Source organism: Petromyzon marinus, chromosome 13 (genome assembly GCF_048934315.1).
Source record: "Petromyzon marinus isolate PM22_M1 ecotype Great Lakes invasive population chromosome 13, UKy_Petmar_22M1.pri1.0, whole genome shotgun sequence".
Taxonomy (NCBI): Eukaryota; Metazoa; Chordata; class Hyperoartia; order Petromyzontiformes; family Petromyzontidae; genus Petromyzon; species Petromyzon marinus.
Window position 1 is genome coordinate 13196628 of NC_133679.1, and position 19637 is coordinate 13216264.

Below are 19637 nucleotides of genomic sequence, written 5' to 3' on the forward strand. Positions count from 1 at the left end.
GCTAGTGGCTGGTTGGTTATGGGATGGGACGTGCTAGTGGTTGGTTATGGTTAAAGGGTGGAACGTGCTAGTGGTTGGTTTGTTGGGGTTAGGGGATGGAACATGCTAGTGCCTGGTTAGGGTTAAAGGGTGGAACGTGCTAGTGGCTGCTTTGTTAGGGTTAGGGGATGGGACGTGCTAGTGGCTGGTTAGGGTTAGGGGATGGGACGTGCTAGTGTCTGATTGGTGAGGGGATGGGACGTGCTAGTGCCTGGTTGGTTAGGGGATGGGACGTGCTAGTGGCTGGTTAGGGTTAGGGAATGGTACGTGCTAGTGGCTGGTTGGTTAGGGGATGGGAGGTGCTAGTGGCTGGTTTGTTAGGGTTAGGGGATGGGACGTGCTCGTGGCTGGTTGGCTACTACTACTAATTTTATTTTACCAGGTCAGCCCCACTGAGCTAAATAGTTATTTTTCAGAAGCGACCTGGCCACAAATTATAGCTCAACGAAGTGGCTTATCACGTGCAAATGCATAGCAGCCAAATACTCTAAATGCGTGTTGATTCTAAATGTGGAAGGGGCAAAAATAAAAGACGGAGCACCCGGAGAAGAATCCACTGTAGGTAGGGTTGAAGGATGGATAGTGCGAGAGGCTTGTCATGCGAGTTGGCCAGTTATATACGGTCATGGGCAGGCAAAGGGACAATACAAGCGGCTGGTTCGTTAGTTCGATTTTGGTGAGCAAATCCCAGTGCTTAGCGCAGGGCGCTCACATCCCGGCCACCTCATCCGTATGATACGAAAGCGGTAACTGAATGTATCCATGTCCTCCTCTCGGTTGACTTAGTCTTAAATGAGTAAAAAAAAAACCGCGTAACTCGTGGTGTGTAAAACATTGACCACTGGGAGAGACGAAGACAGCCTGGCGTGGTGATGGCCCCACCACCAATCCCTCCATCCTCCACCCTCACCTCCGTGCGAGTGCGCCACGACACTCCCGTCGGTGTCCGCTAAAATAAAACACTACCGTGTTATCCGGGGAGCGGGTGTCGGGGTGGGGAGGGGGTTTCTGACTTTCCGAAGCGTCTTATAGTCCATACAATACGGTGGCGTTCTAACAAGCACAGGCTTAACACCCCCCCCCCCCCCCCCCCCACCGGCCTCTCCCGTGCATACACGCTTTCACCTGGATGGTCGCATCCGTAAGATCCCGAAATATTCCGAGGCACCAGATACAGGTTTATGGGTCCACGAGAAATGCGCGCGCGGCGCTCATTTCGCGATACACGGCGTTCCCAAAGTGCGTTTAGCACATCATGGATGAGACTTATCCACTCATTTTCATCTTTAAAAGGCGTACGTCATCCCTTTCAGCAGGCGGTATATGTACACGTACATCCGTCTAATTAAAGGATAAATGCACACGCATTAGTGCACTTGGCTACATTTCTAACTGAACATTTTTTGTTGTTGTTCTCGGGCCGCTGGTAGACTGTACGAGGCTTGTGGGAAAAATTCGCCGTAGCGAGAGGCACACTCAGGGCCCGATTAAGGCACGGGGGGGGGGGGGGGGCTTTAGGGGCTGCAGCCCAGGAGGCCTCCGCCAGCTGGAGGGCCTCCAGAGATGAAGTGAAAAGTGATTTCATTTGTGAATGCTGAATTTTATTTGTTGTTAGCCTCGTAAAAATACAATTTTAATTTTCTTTAACTTTGTTTTCCTTTTGAAAATAATCCTGGGGGAGGGGTCTCACACTACCTGTAGCCCAGGGACCTACAAAATCTTCATCCGGCCCTGCGTATACTGGATGTGGTGTGCCAGGACTGACCCGGACAGACTAAGCTAACATTCAGCCCGGCATACGTGTAGCTATTAAACCTAGCGAGAATGAGCTACATTCCCGACCGCGGGTAACATCAGTGGCGAGCGAACTCTTTTTGGGAACTCCCATCACCAACTCGCATTGACCCGCGTGGTGAAGTATGACTGAGCAACCCCCATGACTGAAAGTTGGGATACGGGGGGGCGGGACGGCGAGGCCTTCATCCAGCAGTAGAGTGATGAATGGCCGTACAGTACATTACATACACGTCCAAGTTTCCCATTACTCATCTCCATTCTTGGGCCAAGTCAATGTTGACTTATTCCAACCCTGGAGAATCGATAGTGATGATTACGATGACGTAGTCTCGACATTGAATTTTAATTCATTACACGACTCTCTTGCTAAGCCTCCACGGACTATTGCAGAGAGTGGTGTTAGCGAGCAGCTATTAAGGCCAGTACAGCGCACGAGAGCGGTGTGAGCAACACCACGTCCGGCCGCCTTTGTCTCCCTAGTGGTGATGTTTACACACCGCACCAAGTGCTCATTTAAGGTTGAGTCGACCTAGGGGAGGCCAAGGACCGGTTAAGACTTTCGCCACCGTTGTTGCTCGTGAAGCGGGAATCGAACTCGGGTCGCCGGGTTCGTTGTCCAGTGCGCTAACCGCTGCGCCACCGCTCCGCACACATTGACACACACACGCAGAAGCACACGCACACACACGCACACACGTGCTCGCTTACACGCGCAAAACAATCACCGCGTCGTGTCGTCGTGAGCAAAGGCAATTGTTGGGTTGACTCGGCTTCCCCAATGCATTTCTTATGATGAATTCTTAAAGTGTCCCTGGTCCTTACCATCAAACGCCTTTCCACAGTCGAGTCGCTGATTGCTCTTATCAGCGGCGGTCGAGTCGACCCTACGAGAGCGCTGTTCGCGACTCACCAACTGAGCGAGCGAATTTTGAGGTTCGACTCCGGCTGCGGGAGCCCCGGCATCGAGCACCACAAGCGCGCCGGCTGTCTGGAATGTGGTCGTTCGACGCGCCCGTGGCACCGTTCACAAGCGCGGGGCCCGGTGTGTGGCGCTGTTTTTCACCACCTAAATCCACAATGTTAATTATTTTACCAGGAAATCGTTTGCGGAGGAGGAGGAGGAGCCGCGGGACAGATGCTAGCGCGCTGCGCTGTTAAAATCCCGTCTTGGCCATGGCTAACGTCAGTGGTAAGCGTTTCAGCAACTCACGCTGATCTGCGTGGTGACGTATGGTCAAATGCAAAGATCCCTGCTGAGACAAGGGCAGTTAGCGAGCACCTATTAAGGCCGCAACGGTACACGAGGGGGTGGGTGGCCAACACCACGCCCGGAAAACAAGTGCTGATGTTTTAAACATCGCTCCAGGTACTCAATTAAGAATGAGTTGACCTCGCGGAGGTCCACAATCGGTTCAGATATTCGTCACGGATGTTGGCTGCGAAAGGTAATCGAACTCGGGTCGGCAGGTTCGTTGCGCAGTGCGTTAACACTACACTAACGGTTTAACACGTAGGCTTTCGTGACCAATATCATCCACAATAGAGGTTTTCTTTTGGGTTAGATCGCGTAAATATGTGTCGATAAAACACACCAAATCTGGCTGTCGCCTGATGAAGCTAGTTGTAATTACTGGCGACACGTCGTACTCAGATTGTTAATGTTGTGGCTTGGCTCTCTAACACACCGGTGTGCTGTACTAGTGACGACTTGGCATGTTCTGTTTACGTGACAACCCTTACTAGTTGGCTGTGCCGGGTGGTGGCGGGTTTTAACGACACAACATTTATATATTTACGCGATCTAACCGCCCCCCCCCCCTCTGCTACACTACCGCTCCCCGCTATGGTCATCGCCTGGTAGGTTGAGAATGATCAGACTATATTGTAACTCATTTTTAAATCCTAATTGTCCACGGTTGCACAGGTTTTGCAAACAGAAGTCATTACAAATCTCGCGAGGCTTTCAACTGGTTGTATATTTATCTAGGACATTCTTAATGAGTCGCATTTTTGTATGGATGGCTCCATATATTGCCATGGTTGGCCAAATTAAATACGGAGTTATTTCGTTTTTTTGTGGGAGGAAACCGGAGTACAGTACCTGGATAAAACCCACCACGCATTCGAGGGGATAACGGAATCAGAATCCGAATATCTATACTGGAGGAATCCGATGAGCTATAAAGCTCTTTTTCACCGATGTCCAGTTTTCACAGATGTCCAGCAACGCATCAGAGATCCGTACATACGGGTTTACGAACCACCTCCTGGTCACATGACACATTCAATGGCTTTGGGAGTTTAGCAAAACCTCCACTCAGCCGTTGCACGCCATCCTAGCGCCCGGGTGAAATCAGTGCCGGATGAAGCTAGTGCAGGCCTGTAGCATATGTAATAAAGGGGCCCTAAATATAAAACAACACAAATATTAAAACACACATTTTTAACTTGCATAGTAAAGTAATTGTTTTTTTTTTTCCATTTGCTATACAGCCAGATAATACGACAAATCGCTAACCTTAAACATCCAGTCGTTCATACAAGTTGAAGGAGGTATAGTACTATAGTAATAGAGCAAGTGCACAATCACTGAACCGGAATTGATAGCTTGAAAGCATTTAGCGCGGGGCCTTTGAAAGTGCGGGGCCCATAGCACGTGTAGCTACCGTTGGCACTGGGTGAAATGTAAATATGACTTTGACTTGATATTAAATGGAGTTGAATGACAGCTTAATTTGAATGATTAGACGACATTGTTTCTTTAACAATGAGCCTGGCGCACGAGTCAGAATGTGCATGTTATTTCACAATGGCTGTCCACATGCTGATGAAGTGATAATTCATGTCCAACATGCTGATATGATTGAACTTGCCTATTGAGATGCATCTTGCAACGGGTATGAATTAGGCTGCGATTTACATGTAATAGCAGTTAATCATGTTTAACTGCTACCGTTATTTGTATTAGCATACTGTATTATCACTGTCATATATTTTTTTAACGAAATAATACACTTGTAAATATGTGCGCATATATGAATAACCTGCACACACAAACACACGCGTACTACTGATGCAGTGATGCGTATACTACGCCGTTTGCATGTAAGCTATCGTGACGGCTTGATTCATGCTACATTTTAACGACGTTCTAGAAGTGCTAGGCAGCTGAAACTTGGCACGGATGTAAGCCGAGTCTATACTCATAAAACTAGACAAATACCAACACCGAAAACTTATATTTGGGCTGCCAGGATAGATGATTGGTTTTCCACGTACGTGCAAGGTCAAGCTAAAGTTTGACATTGCAACTCTAATCTTCGTGCAAAACAAAGACATAGATCTCGCGTATAGCCTTTAACAGATTGTTGGAACCAGTGCTGTTAGCGAGTAGCATCGATGAAGGCCAGCACGGCACACGAGAGGATGGGTTGTCAACGGTACGCACCGACCGCCTTTGTCTCCCCAGTGCTGCTGTTCACACACCGAGCCAGGTGCAGTACTCACTTAAGATCGAGTCGACCTTGGGGAAAGCGCAGGAGGCTTTTAAATACGAAAATATATTCAGACCCCACCTCCAGTGGACCAAGTAATTCGCCAACCTGGCGCTTGACGCCGACAGAAAGCGCTATTGGTTACTCAGCAGCGAATACATTGACGACGAAACAAAGAAGCACACACGCACAGTTACATACGTCCTAAGTGTCTGGTATTTACACTCGATACGCTACCAGCTGCTAATAGCGGGGTGGGGGGGGGGGGGTTGCATTATAACCGATTTATTATGCGCGTTTTAACGGGGGCGCTTCAGCTCGGCGCTGTTAAGTGTATAACGCCGACGGCTCAGACGTAAAACAAAAAAAAATCCGAACACTGATCCGAGTGCATTACTCCGAACAATCGAACAGCGAGGCGCGCAGTTCCCACGCATCCATCCGGGCTGCTCCTCTCGTCTCCCACACAGCTCGTGTAAGCCATCGGGCGAGAGGGGTACACGAGCATAGGGCTATGCTGACCTCTGCGGAGAAGTCTTAAGAGTGACGGGGGGATGGGGGAAATCACAGCGCCGCGAATTAAGGACGCATGCGTGTGTAGTGTGCGTATATACGTGTGTAATGGGGAGCGGCAGTGCGGTGGTTATCGCAGCGGGCTATGAATCCGGCGCCACTCCCCCCCCCGCCCCCCCCCCCCCCCGGAGTTCGATTCCCGCGCACGGCCAATGTCGTGCGACGAAATGTCTGAACCGGTTCCTGTGCCTGTCCCCTAGGTCGACTCAGCCTTAAATGAGTACCTGATGCGGAGCGTTTGCATTGGCACTGGGGGAACAAAGGCAGCGGGGCGTGGTGCTCGTCGCCCCCCCTCCACCTCCTCGTGCGCCGTGTCAGCCTTAATAGGTGCTCGCTAACAGCACTGGCCCCAACAGTCTGTTAAGGCAATACGGGGGGGGGGGGGGGTCTTTGTGTGTGTGTGTCGCATGGCGGTATGCAAGGAGCACTGCCGGCTGCAGCGTTGCGTGTGGAGGGGAGGCGCTGTCCGCGGTGCTGATCCAACAACGAATTCTGCGTGTGGTGCCTTCTCAACTGTTGTTGTTGTTGTTGCTATAGCTGCTGTTGTTGTTGTTGTTTGTGGTGGCGGCGGCTACAGACGCTCTAGTTGTAATCGTTGTTGTTGAAAATTGTCACGTGTTAAAACAAATATTGTCGCTGGTCTGCAATTGTTTTCCGTCTATCTGTCGGCAGCCCTCTGCCACTGCTTTGTGTCATTTTAATGTTTATTATTTCACAATTCGGGTCTTTAAAGGGCTGCTTAATTAAGCAGAGACACGCGCGCGCGCGGGTCTGTCTGTAGCTGCTCATCCTCCGAGCGCATGATAGGTAAATACATACATATAAAAATAAATATCAATAACAATGCAAATCCATACCAGGCGCTCGAAGCCGCAGCGGAAACACTGAACCAGCCTCGCACGCGCAGCAGTCAGTACCGGGGAGTGCGAGCGCACACACGCACACGCATGTACAAGCGCGCGCGCGCATGTACACACACACGCGCGCGCGAAGGGGGCGCGCGTTCGCTCGTGCGTTTATAGTTGAGTCACCGCCGCGCAATCCCCAGCATGCTCGTCCAGTTCAACCCCAGCACGAGCGACTCGCAACTGTGGGCAGCAACTCGCTCTGCAGAAGCGGACTCAATGGTTGGGGCATCTCGGCAGCTAGCGCAGCTGGCACGGTGCGCTCAGCTAAGGAAGGGGTGGCGCGTCGAGTGATCGACACAAACGGCGAGCACCGCTGCCGCCGCTTTGACGCGCTACCCACTCGCGGTATATATGAAGAACGGGGGGAGTCATGCGTCCGCGGTCAACGCACGAGCAGCGGCAAAAGCAGCAGCAGCAGCAGCAGCGGCGGCGGCAGTAGCGGCAGTAGCAACAGCGGCAGTGGCAAAAGCACGTAAGCGACGGTCCCCGGCTGCTCGCCTCGTCTCTAAGAAGCTTCTTCATCATGGGGGAACAATGACCCGCTCCTTGTACGCGTGCCACTTTAGCGGCTCCACACAAAGACGAGCGCCGCTGTCCCGGCTGCTCCCGCCGCCTCCTCCGCCGCCGTCACCGCGATGGAAGCTCACAACATCACAGGCAGCGCGCCGGCCCTGGCAGTGAGTGCGGCGCAGGGGAACAGCAGCGAGCCCTCGTCCGTAGCCTACACCGTGATCTCGTCGCTTTGCTTGACCGCCTTAATCCTGTGCGCGATTTTCGGCAACTCGTGCGTGATCGCCGCTATCGCGCTGGAGCGGACTCTGCAGAACGTGGCCAACTACCTGATCGGCTCTCTGGCCGTCACCGACCTGTTGGTGTCCATCCTGGTGCTGCCCATGGCCGCTCTCTACCAAGTTTTGGACAGGTGGACGCTGGGCCAGGTGGTGTGCGACATCTTCATCGCGCTGGACGTCCTCTGCTGCACCTCGTCCATCCTGCACCTGTGCGTTATCGCTCTCGACCGCTACTGGGCGATCACCAACCCCATCGACTACGTGAACAAGAGGACGCCGCGGCGCGCCGTCATCATGATCAGCCTCACGTGGCTCGTGGGGTTCTCCATCTCCATCCCGCCCATGCTGGGCTGGAGGACTCCGGAGGACAGGGCGGACCCGAACGCGTGCAAGATCAGCCAGGACCACGGCTACACCATCTACTCCACGTTCGGCGCCTTCTACATCCCGCTCATCCTCATGCTCGTGCTCTACAGCAGAATATTCAGGGCGGCGCGGTTTCGCATCCGCAAGAACGTCAAGAAGGCCACCGAGAAGAAGTCCTTCGACGCGCCCTTCGCCATATCGAACCGCGCCGAGATGCCGTCCGCGGCGGCAGAGGCAGAGACCGCGGCGCCGCCGTCTCCGGCCCCGTGCAACGGCGACTCCAAGCAGAGGAGCCACCGCGACCTGGCCTTGCCCGAGGCGGTGGGGGCGAGGAGTCCCTCCTCTCTGGCGCACAGTTCAGCGCGGCCGCACTTGTCGCCCGCGATGATGCCGACGCAGCAGCAGCAGCAGCAGCAGCACGGGAACGGGACGGGTGCGGACGCGTGTCGGCGCAAGACGGCGCTCGCGCGGGAGCGCAAGACCGTGAAGACGCTGGGTATCATCATGGGCACCTTCATCTTCTGCTGGCTGCCCTTCTTCATCGTGGCGCTCATCTCGCCCTTCTGCGGCGAGCGATGCCACTTGCCGCCGGGCGTGTTCGCCGTCATCAACTGGCTCGGCTACTCCAACTCGCTGCTGAACCCCATCATCTACGCGTACTTCAACAAGGACTTTCAGAACGCCTTCAAGAAGATCATTAAATGTAAGTTCTGCAGGCAGTGAGCATAGCGATGTGAGCCCCCCCCCCACCCCCCACAACCCCATCGCGCGAGTGGTCAAGGAGGCTGAGGCACTGGGGAGTGATCCTCGTACTGGACTGTGTCTCAAACATTGCACAAGCTGAGCACACACTAAGGCTACATATATATATCAATACACAGAGATGTACAATCATTTAAAAACCCGTTGTCGATTCCGCTGCTGGATGAAAGTCTCGACCCCCCCCCCCCCACACGCCACATCGGTCGTGGTAGTTGCTTGACCATACTTCACCACTCTAGTCAGTGCGGATTGGTGAACGGGAGGGCCAGGTGCCGGGTTCTAGCTCTCTCACTCGCCGCTTGAAGTTGGCTGTGGTCGTGGAATTGAACTCAGGCCGCCGCCAGGCTAAGGCACAACGCAATGCGCTTAACAATCGCCACTACACCTCCCCGAGACGCGCACCACACGCACCGTATGCTTATATATACTGTATATAAGTATTGTATTCCTATAGGCGAAACTCAATCGCAGGTTGTGGGAGGGGGGGGGGGGAAGAATCATATCGTGGCTTAACTTTCGTCGCAGTTTGTATCACTATGTAGCTTCTGTAAAACAATTACACATCAGGATGAATTGAAGGCTCCAGAGAGATTATATATATCTTCACAAGGCGATAATGCTGTTGAAGTGATATGTATGCGCGTAGATTATTGACTTATAAAAAACCGGGTTCTGTGGTCTTTAGCGTTGCACGCCTGAATATACAAACAGCCATAGCAGTAACCAACATCGCATCCATAGAGCTCATCGTAGTGGCCATAGAGCGAGCGGTTTCTCACGCGGCATAGATCCCCATCAACCGGGCGAGGCGAGGCAGGAGGGATTCTACCGGGCAAGCAAAGTGTCTGTCGCTGTAAGCTATCATTTTGAGTAGACAAACATAATAATAATAAAAACAAATGGCTACACACTATTTATACACACTAGAGCAACTTACAGTATTTAATACATGCACACACAAGTATATAGAGGTGGCAAATAAATAAATAATAGAACGCATAAGTAATCAAATACTCATTTTTAAAACAAATATCTGGTTACCATGACTACCTTGTATGCTGTTTGAATAAATACTTGATGTTTACCACTACGATTCGGGTTCTTTTCCGGCTCTGTAATGAGACTCTGGGTGTGTGACAAAGGGAAGAGGGCCTCATTTGCCGTGCCACTAAACTGTCGCGGACGAACGCCCCGCGGTGTCACAGCGCGCGACTGAACACGTGGCCGATGACATTGTGTTTTTTGCCCCCTTTTGCGAAGAGTCAAGAGGCACTCTCCGACAATAGCGCGTGGACAACTCCAGGAACGGCCACCGAGAGAGAGAGCCCCACGGCCACTCCCCATTGCATCTGTACCCTTTGGTGTCGCTGTCAAAATGAAATCTCGCCCCTCCACAGTACTTTGGCCGCGACCCTGGCCACTGGTATTTACGCCTCTCTTCCGCTGCAGATGTTATTTGGTGTGCCTGTGTGTGTGTCTGTGTGTATTGACGAACTGTGAAGGTCCCCGGGTGCCGTCTGCGAGGGACGTGTGTAACTCTATCGTGTTCCATTAATGCGTTTCCATAGCTCATTCATCATCGGCATCGTCGTCGTCATCACCGCCGCTGATTCCCGAGCGGACGTGAGCTCATTGAAATGAAACAATCCCTGCTCTGCATTTGAAGTTCATGCTGGGGGACATTGCATCCACTGGTCGACGCAAGCAATCCCTTGGTTTTGTTTTCAAAGAAAATTATTTTAAGTTTGGTTGTCTAAGAAACGTCTTACTTTGATTAGCTCGTGCAGAAATTCACCTCGAGTAGCAGCAGCTCTTGATAAATTGCTCCCCACAAAACACTTGCACTCCATGTGCGCTGCAAAGTTTGACAAGAAAGCTGGACGTAAAGATATATATAGGCACCTAACACACACACACAGAGAAAGAGAGAGATGTGGTGGGCTATGAAAACACTATATTTAGGTGACACAGCGTCGGAGGTGGCTGAACATCTCTCCGCTGCTCGCTCATTGGCCAGTGACAGCTTAGCACCGAGTCCACAGACATCGCCTCTCCCGACGAATTGGCACTAGCCGTGAGTTCCAAACACACGCGCACGCACGCACGTGCACACCCACACACGCCACGTGTGGTCAGTCACTAACCTTTACTCTACCAGGGCCCATTGTGGGGGGAAATGTTTTGATTTTTTTCGCTAATGAGAGCATGGATGGTGATACACTCAGGGTATCTTAGGGCAATTTTAGGATAGTGGCCAAGACAAGAGGCTGCCGCTTGGTCATTAAATACTAAAAATAATTGCAATAACATCCTTTTTATATAGAGAAGAGCCTCACCGAGTCTCAAGAGATTTCTAAGAGCGTCAAATTGGAATGCTAAGCCAATTCCTGAATGGGTATGGGCCCCCCCCCTATGTCGAGTGTGTTAGAGCGAACTGGCTAACTTAAACTATAAACGAAACAATTTTTGTTGATCTTACCAGGAAAGACTCAGTGAGCTGTATAACTTTTTTTTCAGAAGCCACCTGGCCACAGATGATCGCTAAACGGAGTGGTTTATCATGTGGACATTTATAGCAGCCAAACACTCTAAACGCGTGTTTCTAAATGTGGAGGGAAAAACCGGAGGACCCGAAGAAAAATCCACGCGACCACGGGGAGAGAGAAACATACAAACTCCAAATATACAGCAGGCGTCAAGGTCAGGATCGTTCCAAGACCTCCTTCATACCAGGCGAGATAGTTAACATCTCGCCACCGTGGTAACTTCCACAAGCTCTGCACTCTTCATTTTAACAAAGAGTACCATTCTTTCTCACGAATATTTATTTTATACAGGACAGTCACATTTAAAAAAAACACGAAAATTACAGGAGCTATGATGAGCTATCATGGGGTAACTACATTACACCATAGATGCTTTGCAAAATCCAATGATCAAGTTATATATTTAACACACTGCGTGTCATACTATATTAGAAAACACACGCAAAATTCTGGTTTGATAACCTGGGTGGATTCCTGTCCGTCTGGGTGCCGCGCTCCCAGGTGCGCGTGCTCGGCGATGACGTCACCGCGCATATCTGCGCGATGACGTCAAAACGCATATAATCTCGCGACTCGCACGACGCGCTGGGACGAGGCCCTTCAGCAGTGGTTTGACACGTGCCTGTAAATTGTCATCGTGCGATACCTGCATTCGAAAAAAAATATTTGCTGGCTGGAAGGACGAAGGGATGGTCACGTCCAAAGGGTGTGCGGGCTGCCGGTAGTAATAATAATAATAATTTACAGCCTTCTGTTGGTCCACTGCTGGATGAGCATATCTTCACTTCGTGTCAGCACTGGGCGTTTGTTCGGCTATACTTCACCACGTGGGTCCGTGTGGGTTGATGAAGGGGGCCTCGGGGACATGATTAGATATAATCCGCCACGGATGCAAGTCGTGACCAGGAATCGAATTCAATGTTACTGCATTCGAAGTGCTGTGCTTCTGCTTATCACGGCGCCACTGAGACTGGAAGTGAACATGTACATAGTGTATATTCTTTCGTGGTGGCGAGGGAATAGCATGGCGGCAATGGATTCTTGAATCCGTACGTGTGGAGTTTTTAGTGTGCTGTACACTCATTCCTTCCAGCATGTTAAAACACTCGGTGAATGAAAATGGGCAAAAAAAATTGCCGGATCCTCCTGATTAAAAAAAAAGAATCTTAAGCCTCGGGCTTTGCCGGATAAATACAGATCACGATTACAATGATTCCAGTTCCACATGTCTATCGGCAACTCACGGAAACAAAGCAGGCTTGAGCCACGCACTCACAGGGTTGTCGTTGCAGGGCCGCTGGTATCGCGCGGCAGCCTGAGGGCAATGTGGCAAAACGCGTCTATTGTTGTACTGTACTACTATGACCTCTCACGACCGCGCTCCTCCCGCCCTCGTCAACCCGCAGTGACGCGGCGGAGCGAGGTCAAACAACAGGCGTGACCCGCCGCCGCGTGCGGAGTGCCCTCATGCTACGACAAGTGGACTGCCAAAAGGGAATTCCCCACGTGTGTGTACACACGTGCTTATGAGTTTTAATTCCTCCCGCGAGCACCCTCTAGTACCCCTCCACTCCCCACAATCATAGAAATATATGTGTTTGTTTCTAAGTTCCCTCGTAAAGTGGCTGCCGCTAAGTGGATTTGACTGCACGGTTTGCAGACCATTTTTTTGGACGTGCATGACCTATTCTTAAACATGCGGTGAAAGGGGGGTGGGGGGGGCTTGCTCACTGCTCTGCGCTGCAGTGATAGTGCGGTGTGAAAGTACCGGTTCCAAGAATGATGTCTCTTGAGCAAGGTGGCCCCCTTTCCCTGCCATAATTCGTCGCATGGCGAACAGGTCTATTCAACCCTCGGTGGTGGGGGGGGGGATATTTATTTTTCCTTCCACAAGGGAATTCAATTCTACCTCATTGTGTCATGTCACGTCACGCGCCATGTCCAATTGCATTGGCGGCGCACGGGACTGATAATAACATACTGACTGAGTTTCAACAAACATTCTAAACCCACTGTCGTTTGAAATTGTAACGTGTCACATTCTGGGATGTGACGCTTTTTTTTTTTTAAACAAGAAAACGGTAAAAATAACAGAGTAGAGAAATACACTTTTAGCGTGTAGAATGTATTAAGTTAATCTTACCTTCGGGACAATAATACAGTTCTCGTGGTTTTCGTCTTCATAAGGGCGGCAATCGCTCGCGAGAATAGAGTTAGATTTTTTCCATTACATATTCACGTGGGTCCCCTTTTTCCACCTGCTTCGTACTTGTGTGGGTGTGTTTTAATTATTTCTCGTCAGAACAAAAATAAGGCGGTGCAATTATCTTAAATAACCACGCGCAGAAGGCAGCGTCAGATAACAATTGAGCGCCATTTTGCCGAACTCAGCGTGAGTCGGGGTGTCTCGTCGACGGCCAAAGTGAATTTGGTGTTTATTTTAAAAGCGGGGGGGGGGGGTTAAAGAAAATTAAACCCAACAGTTGTTCAACACGAAGATCTCCACGTATCGCCTTTAACAGACTGTCGGGGCAAGTGCTGTTAGCGGGTAGCACCTATGAAGGCTGGCACGGCGCACGAGGTGGTGGGTGGCCAGCACCACGCCTGGCCGCCTTTGTCTCCCTAGTGGCGATGTTTACACACCGCACCAGGTACTCATTTTGAGGCTGAGTCGACCGAGGGGAGGCCCAGGACCGGTTCAGACAATGGTCACTGCAGTTGGCCTATTTACCCAATCGCACGTGTTTATACGTTTGCTCTAGAGCCCAGAGTCGATGCCGTCGTGTGCATTGACTTTGAAATCTGCCCTTGTGAATGCGTATTAAGCAGCGCTGGCGATCGACTGTTAGTCTAAGGGACGGGCTGGTCGGGTGGCGGTGAGAGGGGGTGATGGAGGAAAGGTTGAAGGAGTTGGGGAAGGAACTTCAAAGTAAGAATATAAACAACTGTGCAGCTCTCAGGAGGGTTCTGGCATTTCGTCGCTTGTTGTTTGTGGCACGATGTCCGAAAAAAAAAACCCCACAGTTGTAACTCCATATGCTGGGAGCTTCTTCAATTCAGTTCCAGAAGAAGCTTTCATCAGAGAAGCTCCCGGAATGCCGTGTATGTATGTTGAACTTCTGTCGCACCGTATGTACCCAACCGCACGAATCGGAGGTGCGGGGGAAAGACAAACAAACAAGACAAAAAAAGCCGAACAGGACGCGGTACAACCCGAACACCACGCCAAGAAGAGCCGAAGGTTATGGGAATTGTTTTCGCTGATGATATGCCGGGCTGAAAAGATGAGCGTGGCATTGACTCACTTTCATCGGCAGTGTCGACATTACCAAGCCCTCTCCCCATGCCCTCACTCCGAGCTGCTGGCATGTCTGACTCCCTGTTTGAGACATCTCGGAGACAACCCCACACTTAAGCACACGCAGAGCAACGATTATACATCTGCTGTCAACAGCAGGTGGGGATGTGAAGAGGCATGGAAATAGGAGCAAGCCGCTCTCGTCAATCCATTAAGCGAGCCTCCCACAGCACGTCGCCGAGAAAATCCTCCATTTTAATACGTTCTCAAATTTTGAACAATCTCACGATGATCACACAGCTTCCACATTTCTATCCATCATACCTTTATAATGATCATAGTAATGGTAATGATTTAATGTATTTAAGGTCCATATTTTACATTGCAGAGGGCCGATATTTGACATTGCATGTAAAAATATAGGGCATCTGAAATCACGCTCCGCCATTGAAAAATTTGCCCTCATTCACGACACTATCACTGACTTTCTCACTTGACCTACTCCTCATCTGCGAGGCATGGGCCAGGCCTGACTACCCCGACGCAGTGGTCGCTGATATCGATCCACGTGTCTTCAAAGCCATCCACGAGCCAGGATCTTCAGCACCATCGTGCAGGAGGTCTGGCCAAAGTCCACGGCATTGACCCCTTGAAATGAAACACGGTTCCTTTCCCCTTCAACCAGCATCCTTCCGGGCCGCAGGCTGCTTCGCCTGGCCGCGGGCAACATCCTTTTTAGATTTGAAGCTTTTGTGACTGCAAGGATTCATACTCTTTGTTTTTTTCGGTAAAGTCATGTAGGTAAAATAAAATAAATTAAAACAACTAAATTAAATCATATTTTAGTTGTTTTCATTTATTTTATTTTACCTACTTGACTTTACCGAAAAAACCAAAGAGCATGAATCCTTGCAGTCACGAAAGCATCAAATCTAGAACTAATGCCCTCTACGAGGAGGAATTTCACTTATTTGTTAGAGCTTTTAACAGACAACGAGACAAGAAATCACAGCTCATCGAGGCGCTAACCTTCCTCAAGAGATGCCGCGATAACAAGGTAATACCCATCGCTTTCACACTCACATCTGCTGCTGTATCTTCACCGAACTCTAAACGGATTTTGTGTAATGCTAGCCTATCACTAATCTCAGAGAGAATAAGAGTTCTCCGATTTGAACTGGATAGTTTAGACAAGACTCTCTTACAATCACATTTAATGTTAACACAAAAAATGTCCCCTTCTGATTGGAACCACGTTGACAACATGACTGCCAAATGCAAAGCTAACCTGATCGCTGAATTCAACCTCCTATCAAAGAAGAAGCCAGAATGTTAACAAAATCGTTATTAATCAGAGTAACATCCCGATTTCGGACAATCTGAAAACGGTACTGGCCAAAGGGCTAAATTTCGCTGTCACCCCTAAACATATACCAGTAGAGGATGTCATCTCTCAGGTCGATGTAGCCCTCAAAGGCATAGGACACATCCAAGCGAACGTTGCGAGAGCTGAAATAGCCACTATTCTCAAGAATGCTAAGAAACCCATTAGCAACATTAGCAAAAACGAACGCTCTGAACTCGCGAATTAAAACAAGAGGGATGATATAGTCATCCTCTCGGCCGACAAGGGCAATGCTACTGTCATTATGGATAAAAACTCATACAACAACAAAATCCAGGACCTACTCAATGATGGGAGTTACTCAAAAATTTAAAGTGATCCTACTAACAGCCTAACGATAAAACCAACAAGATCATCACTAGTTCGACTTCCCTAATCGAACCAACCAAACGTCCCTCCCTAAAACCCTCGGCTACAAGACCTCCCAGATTCTATGGTCTTTCCAAGATCCATAAAGAAGGTACCCCATTACGACCCATCGTGTCCACGATCAACTCCCCTACCTACAAGCTAGCCCGTTTTTTATCGGATACTCTGCTTCCCTTCACTGGCAAGACCACCTCAGCAGTACTTAACTCAACCAATTGGTTTCTATGGTCAAGGACATTGTACTATCTCCTGACAATATCCTCGTCAGCTTTGATGTGGTCTCTCTGTTCACCAAGGTCCCAGTGCCTGACACCATAAATTGAAGATTTGGTCCAACATGGACTGAACCCTGATGTACCTGGGCTGGTTAGGCACTGCCTCATCAACACTTACTGTACCTGGAATGGTACTTTCTACAAACACAATGAGTGTACCCCTATGGGTTCCCCCTTATCACCAGTGATAGCCAATGTTTTCATGGATAAATTTGAATCAGACGCCATCCAGACATCCACCCTTCGTCCTTCCCTGTGGAAGAGATATGTGGATGACACTTTCGTCATTTGGCCACATGGCCTCCCAGCTTTGAACCATTTCCTAGACCACATCAATTCCAGACACCCATCCATCAAATTCACCATGGAAGTGGAGAAAGATGGCAAGCTGCCATTCTTGGATGTTCTGTTTGAGAGGAGGACTGCTGGCTCTTTGGGATATTCTGTTTACAGGAAGTCCACCCTCACAGATTTCTACTTGAAGCCTGATTCCCACCACCACCCGGCTCAAAAGAATTATCTCATCAAAACATTATACCATATGGCTCATTGCATTTCTGACCAACATCACCTGGCCAGTGAATTAAAACATGTACATCTGTCCCTCAAGATGAACGGATACTCTGACCGTACTATTGGCCAAGCTGTTTCTCCCACCATACAGAAAGAACCACCTGATACTCCGATCAACATCATCACACTGCCATACATAGCAGGCAAAACCAAAAAGATTTCCAAAATTCTAAACAAACACAAGATCCAGGTCCGGTTCAATACAGTACACCAAATCCGTGATCTGATCCAATCCGTAAAGGATGTCATTCCTGACTTACAGTACCCCGGTGTTTACAAATTGAGTTGTACCTGTGGTGACTGCTATATCGGGGAGACGAAACGACATATTTCTGACCGAATTCGCGAGCACAAATCAGATTTGAAACACGGCAGAACGAATTCTTCGGCCGTGGCTGATCATTGTTTCAACACAGCGGGTTCTCATGACATTGTTTTCTCCGATACCAAAGTACTATGCAAACCTCCCGGTTATTACCAAAGATTTGTCCATGAAGCCATCCAGATATACAAACATAGACAGAACTTCTACCGAGAGGATGGTTTTAAATTGAGCAACCATTGGAAAGATGTCATCAACCAAGTCAAACTTCAGCTGCCTTATAATTGTACAGCCATTTACATTTCTACAAGTGGTTGTACTCGCTCTCGTGCAGTGCACCACCGCCCCCGAACCCCCTGCAGCATAACAAAAGGGGTTGTACTCGCTTTTGTGTAGTTGCACCACCGCTACCCCCAAACCCCCTGCAGCATAACAAAAGGCGGCTTAACTTAGCCCTCCCCTCCCCACCCACGTCCCTTCCTGGCTCCTCCCCCCCCCCCCCTTAACCTGTATATATAATCTCGGGTGTCTCAGAGCTCTTCACTTGATACAGCTATTTTGCTGTAACTGTTCCACCTGAAGACGGAAGCTTGTGTTGCCTCTGAAACGTCGTGATTCAATTTAGTTGTTTTAATTTATTTTATTTTACCTACGTGACTTTACTGAAAAAAACAGAGTATAAACATCCTTTTTCTCTGCCCTCATCTTGGACCGTCCACCAGGGGGGCAACGTTCATCTCTCTCTATCCGAGCTTTGTGACCTCCGTGACCTCCGTGACCTCCGTGACCGCTTTCTCGGTGCAAATTATGACTTCAACCGGCCCCGTCAAACTCAACAGCGACAACAACATCGATCATCGCCTTGACGCGATCCTACAACCCGGGACAGAGTAAACGGCGGTCCAGCCAGGAGATCTGGGACTGGCGCAAGTATTCAGTTCCCCCGGCTTTACTATCGTGGCCAATTCCAATCGTCGTTTTCCTGCCGCCTCTCGGTTCACACCCTGTCTCTTACTCTGACCAACTTTCTTGTTGTTCTCATATCTTGTTGTTGTTGTTTTTGTCGTCGTCCGCCTCTTGTCATTAAGTAACCCGACAGAGTCGGCCAACTCTCTCCGAGTTAATGCACCGAGTGAATATGAATGCCCCGCACGAACCTGTCTCCACCCGCCCCACCCCCTCCATTCCCCCCCCCCCGCCCCAAACCCCCATGATTCGATGTGGATGCAAACGCACAACAAATCAAACGCGACTTTAAAAAGGGCGGTGGGACAAACTTGCGCCCTTGAAATGGCGTACAGGGGGACACGTTCCATCGCGCGACAGAGTGCGGCCGTTGACAGCTGCTGGCGATACCAAACGGTGCTCGATGCCAACACGGATGTCCTACGACTCGGACATCTGTTGAAAAACAGAGCTTCGTTGCTCATCGGATTCCTCCAGTCTAAAATACAGATTCTGATGAAAAAGAAACATTCTGAGTTCAGCCTGCTCACGCTTCGAGACGGACACCGACTGATCTCCCGTTTCCAAAACAGGCTAATCATTGCCCCGAGGGCATCTTAGATGAGTGATCGAATCAGCTTGACGCTTGCTGTATATTTAGAGAGTGAACCTCTCTCTCTCTCTCGTCCCGTGGTCGCGTGGACTTTTCTCCGGGTCCTCCGGTTTTTCCCTCCATGAAACGACCTGGCCACAAATGAGAGCTAAACGAAGTGGCTCGTCACCACGTGGACATTATAAAGCAGCCAAATACCCTAAACGCGTGACGTTGATTCTAAATGTGGAGGGACAAATTGGAGGAGAAAAATCCACATGACAACGGGGAGAACACGCAAACTCCAAACATACGCGCGTCAGGGTTAGGATCGAACCCACGACCTTCTGTATACCAGGCGAGGGAGTTAACACCTCGCCACCGTGGCTCCCCATTTAGAATCAACACGCGTTTGCAGTATTTTGCCGCTAATTATTTACACGTGCTAAGCCACTTCGTTGAGCTGTCATTTGTGACAGCCAGTTTGTAAAAAAAAAAACAATAGCCACGAAGCTCAGTGGGGGTTATTTGGTAAAATTAAATTTAAAATAGTTCAGTAATTATTTTGCTGTGCAGCTCGCC

General features: G+C 49.8%; 1 protein-coding gene across 1 annotated transcript; it reads left to right on the plus strand.

Moving 5' to 3' along the window:
* Nucleotides 1-6314: 6314 nt before the first annotated feature.
* LOC116942066 (5-hydroxytryptamine receptor 1A-alpha) lies at nucleotides 6315-9820 on the plus strand. The gene has a single exon (XM_032953622.2). It carries the CDS (start codon nucleotides 7447-7449, stop codon nucleotides 8689-8691), a length of 1245 nt encoding a protein of 414 aa, XP_032809513.2. The 5' UTR covers nucleotides 6315-7446; the 3' UTR covers nucleotides 8692-9820.
* The last annotated feature ends 9817 nt before the right edge of the window (nucleotides 9821-19637 follow it).

Bases quoted from the DNA above. Each gene is read 5' to 3' on its own strand.
- LOC116942066 (XM_032953622.2), top strand. From the start codon at position 7,447: ATGGAAGCTCACAACATCACAGGCAGCGCGCCGGCCCTGGCAGTGAGT.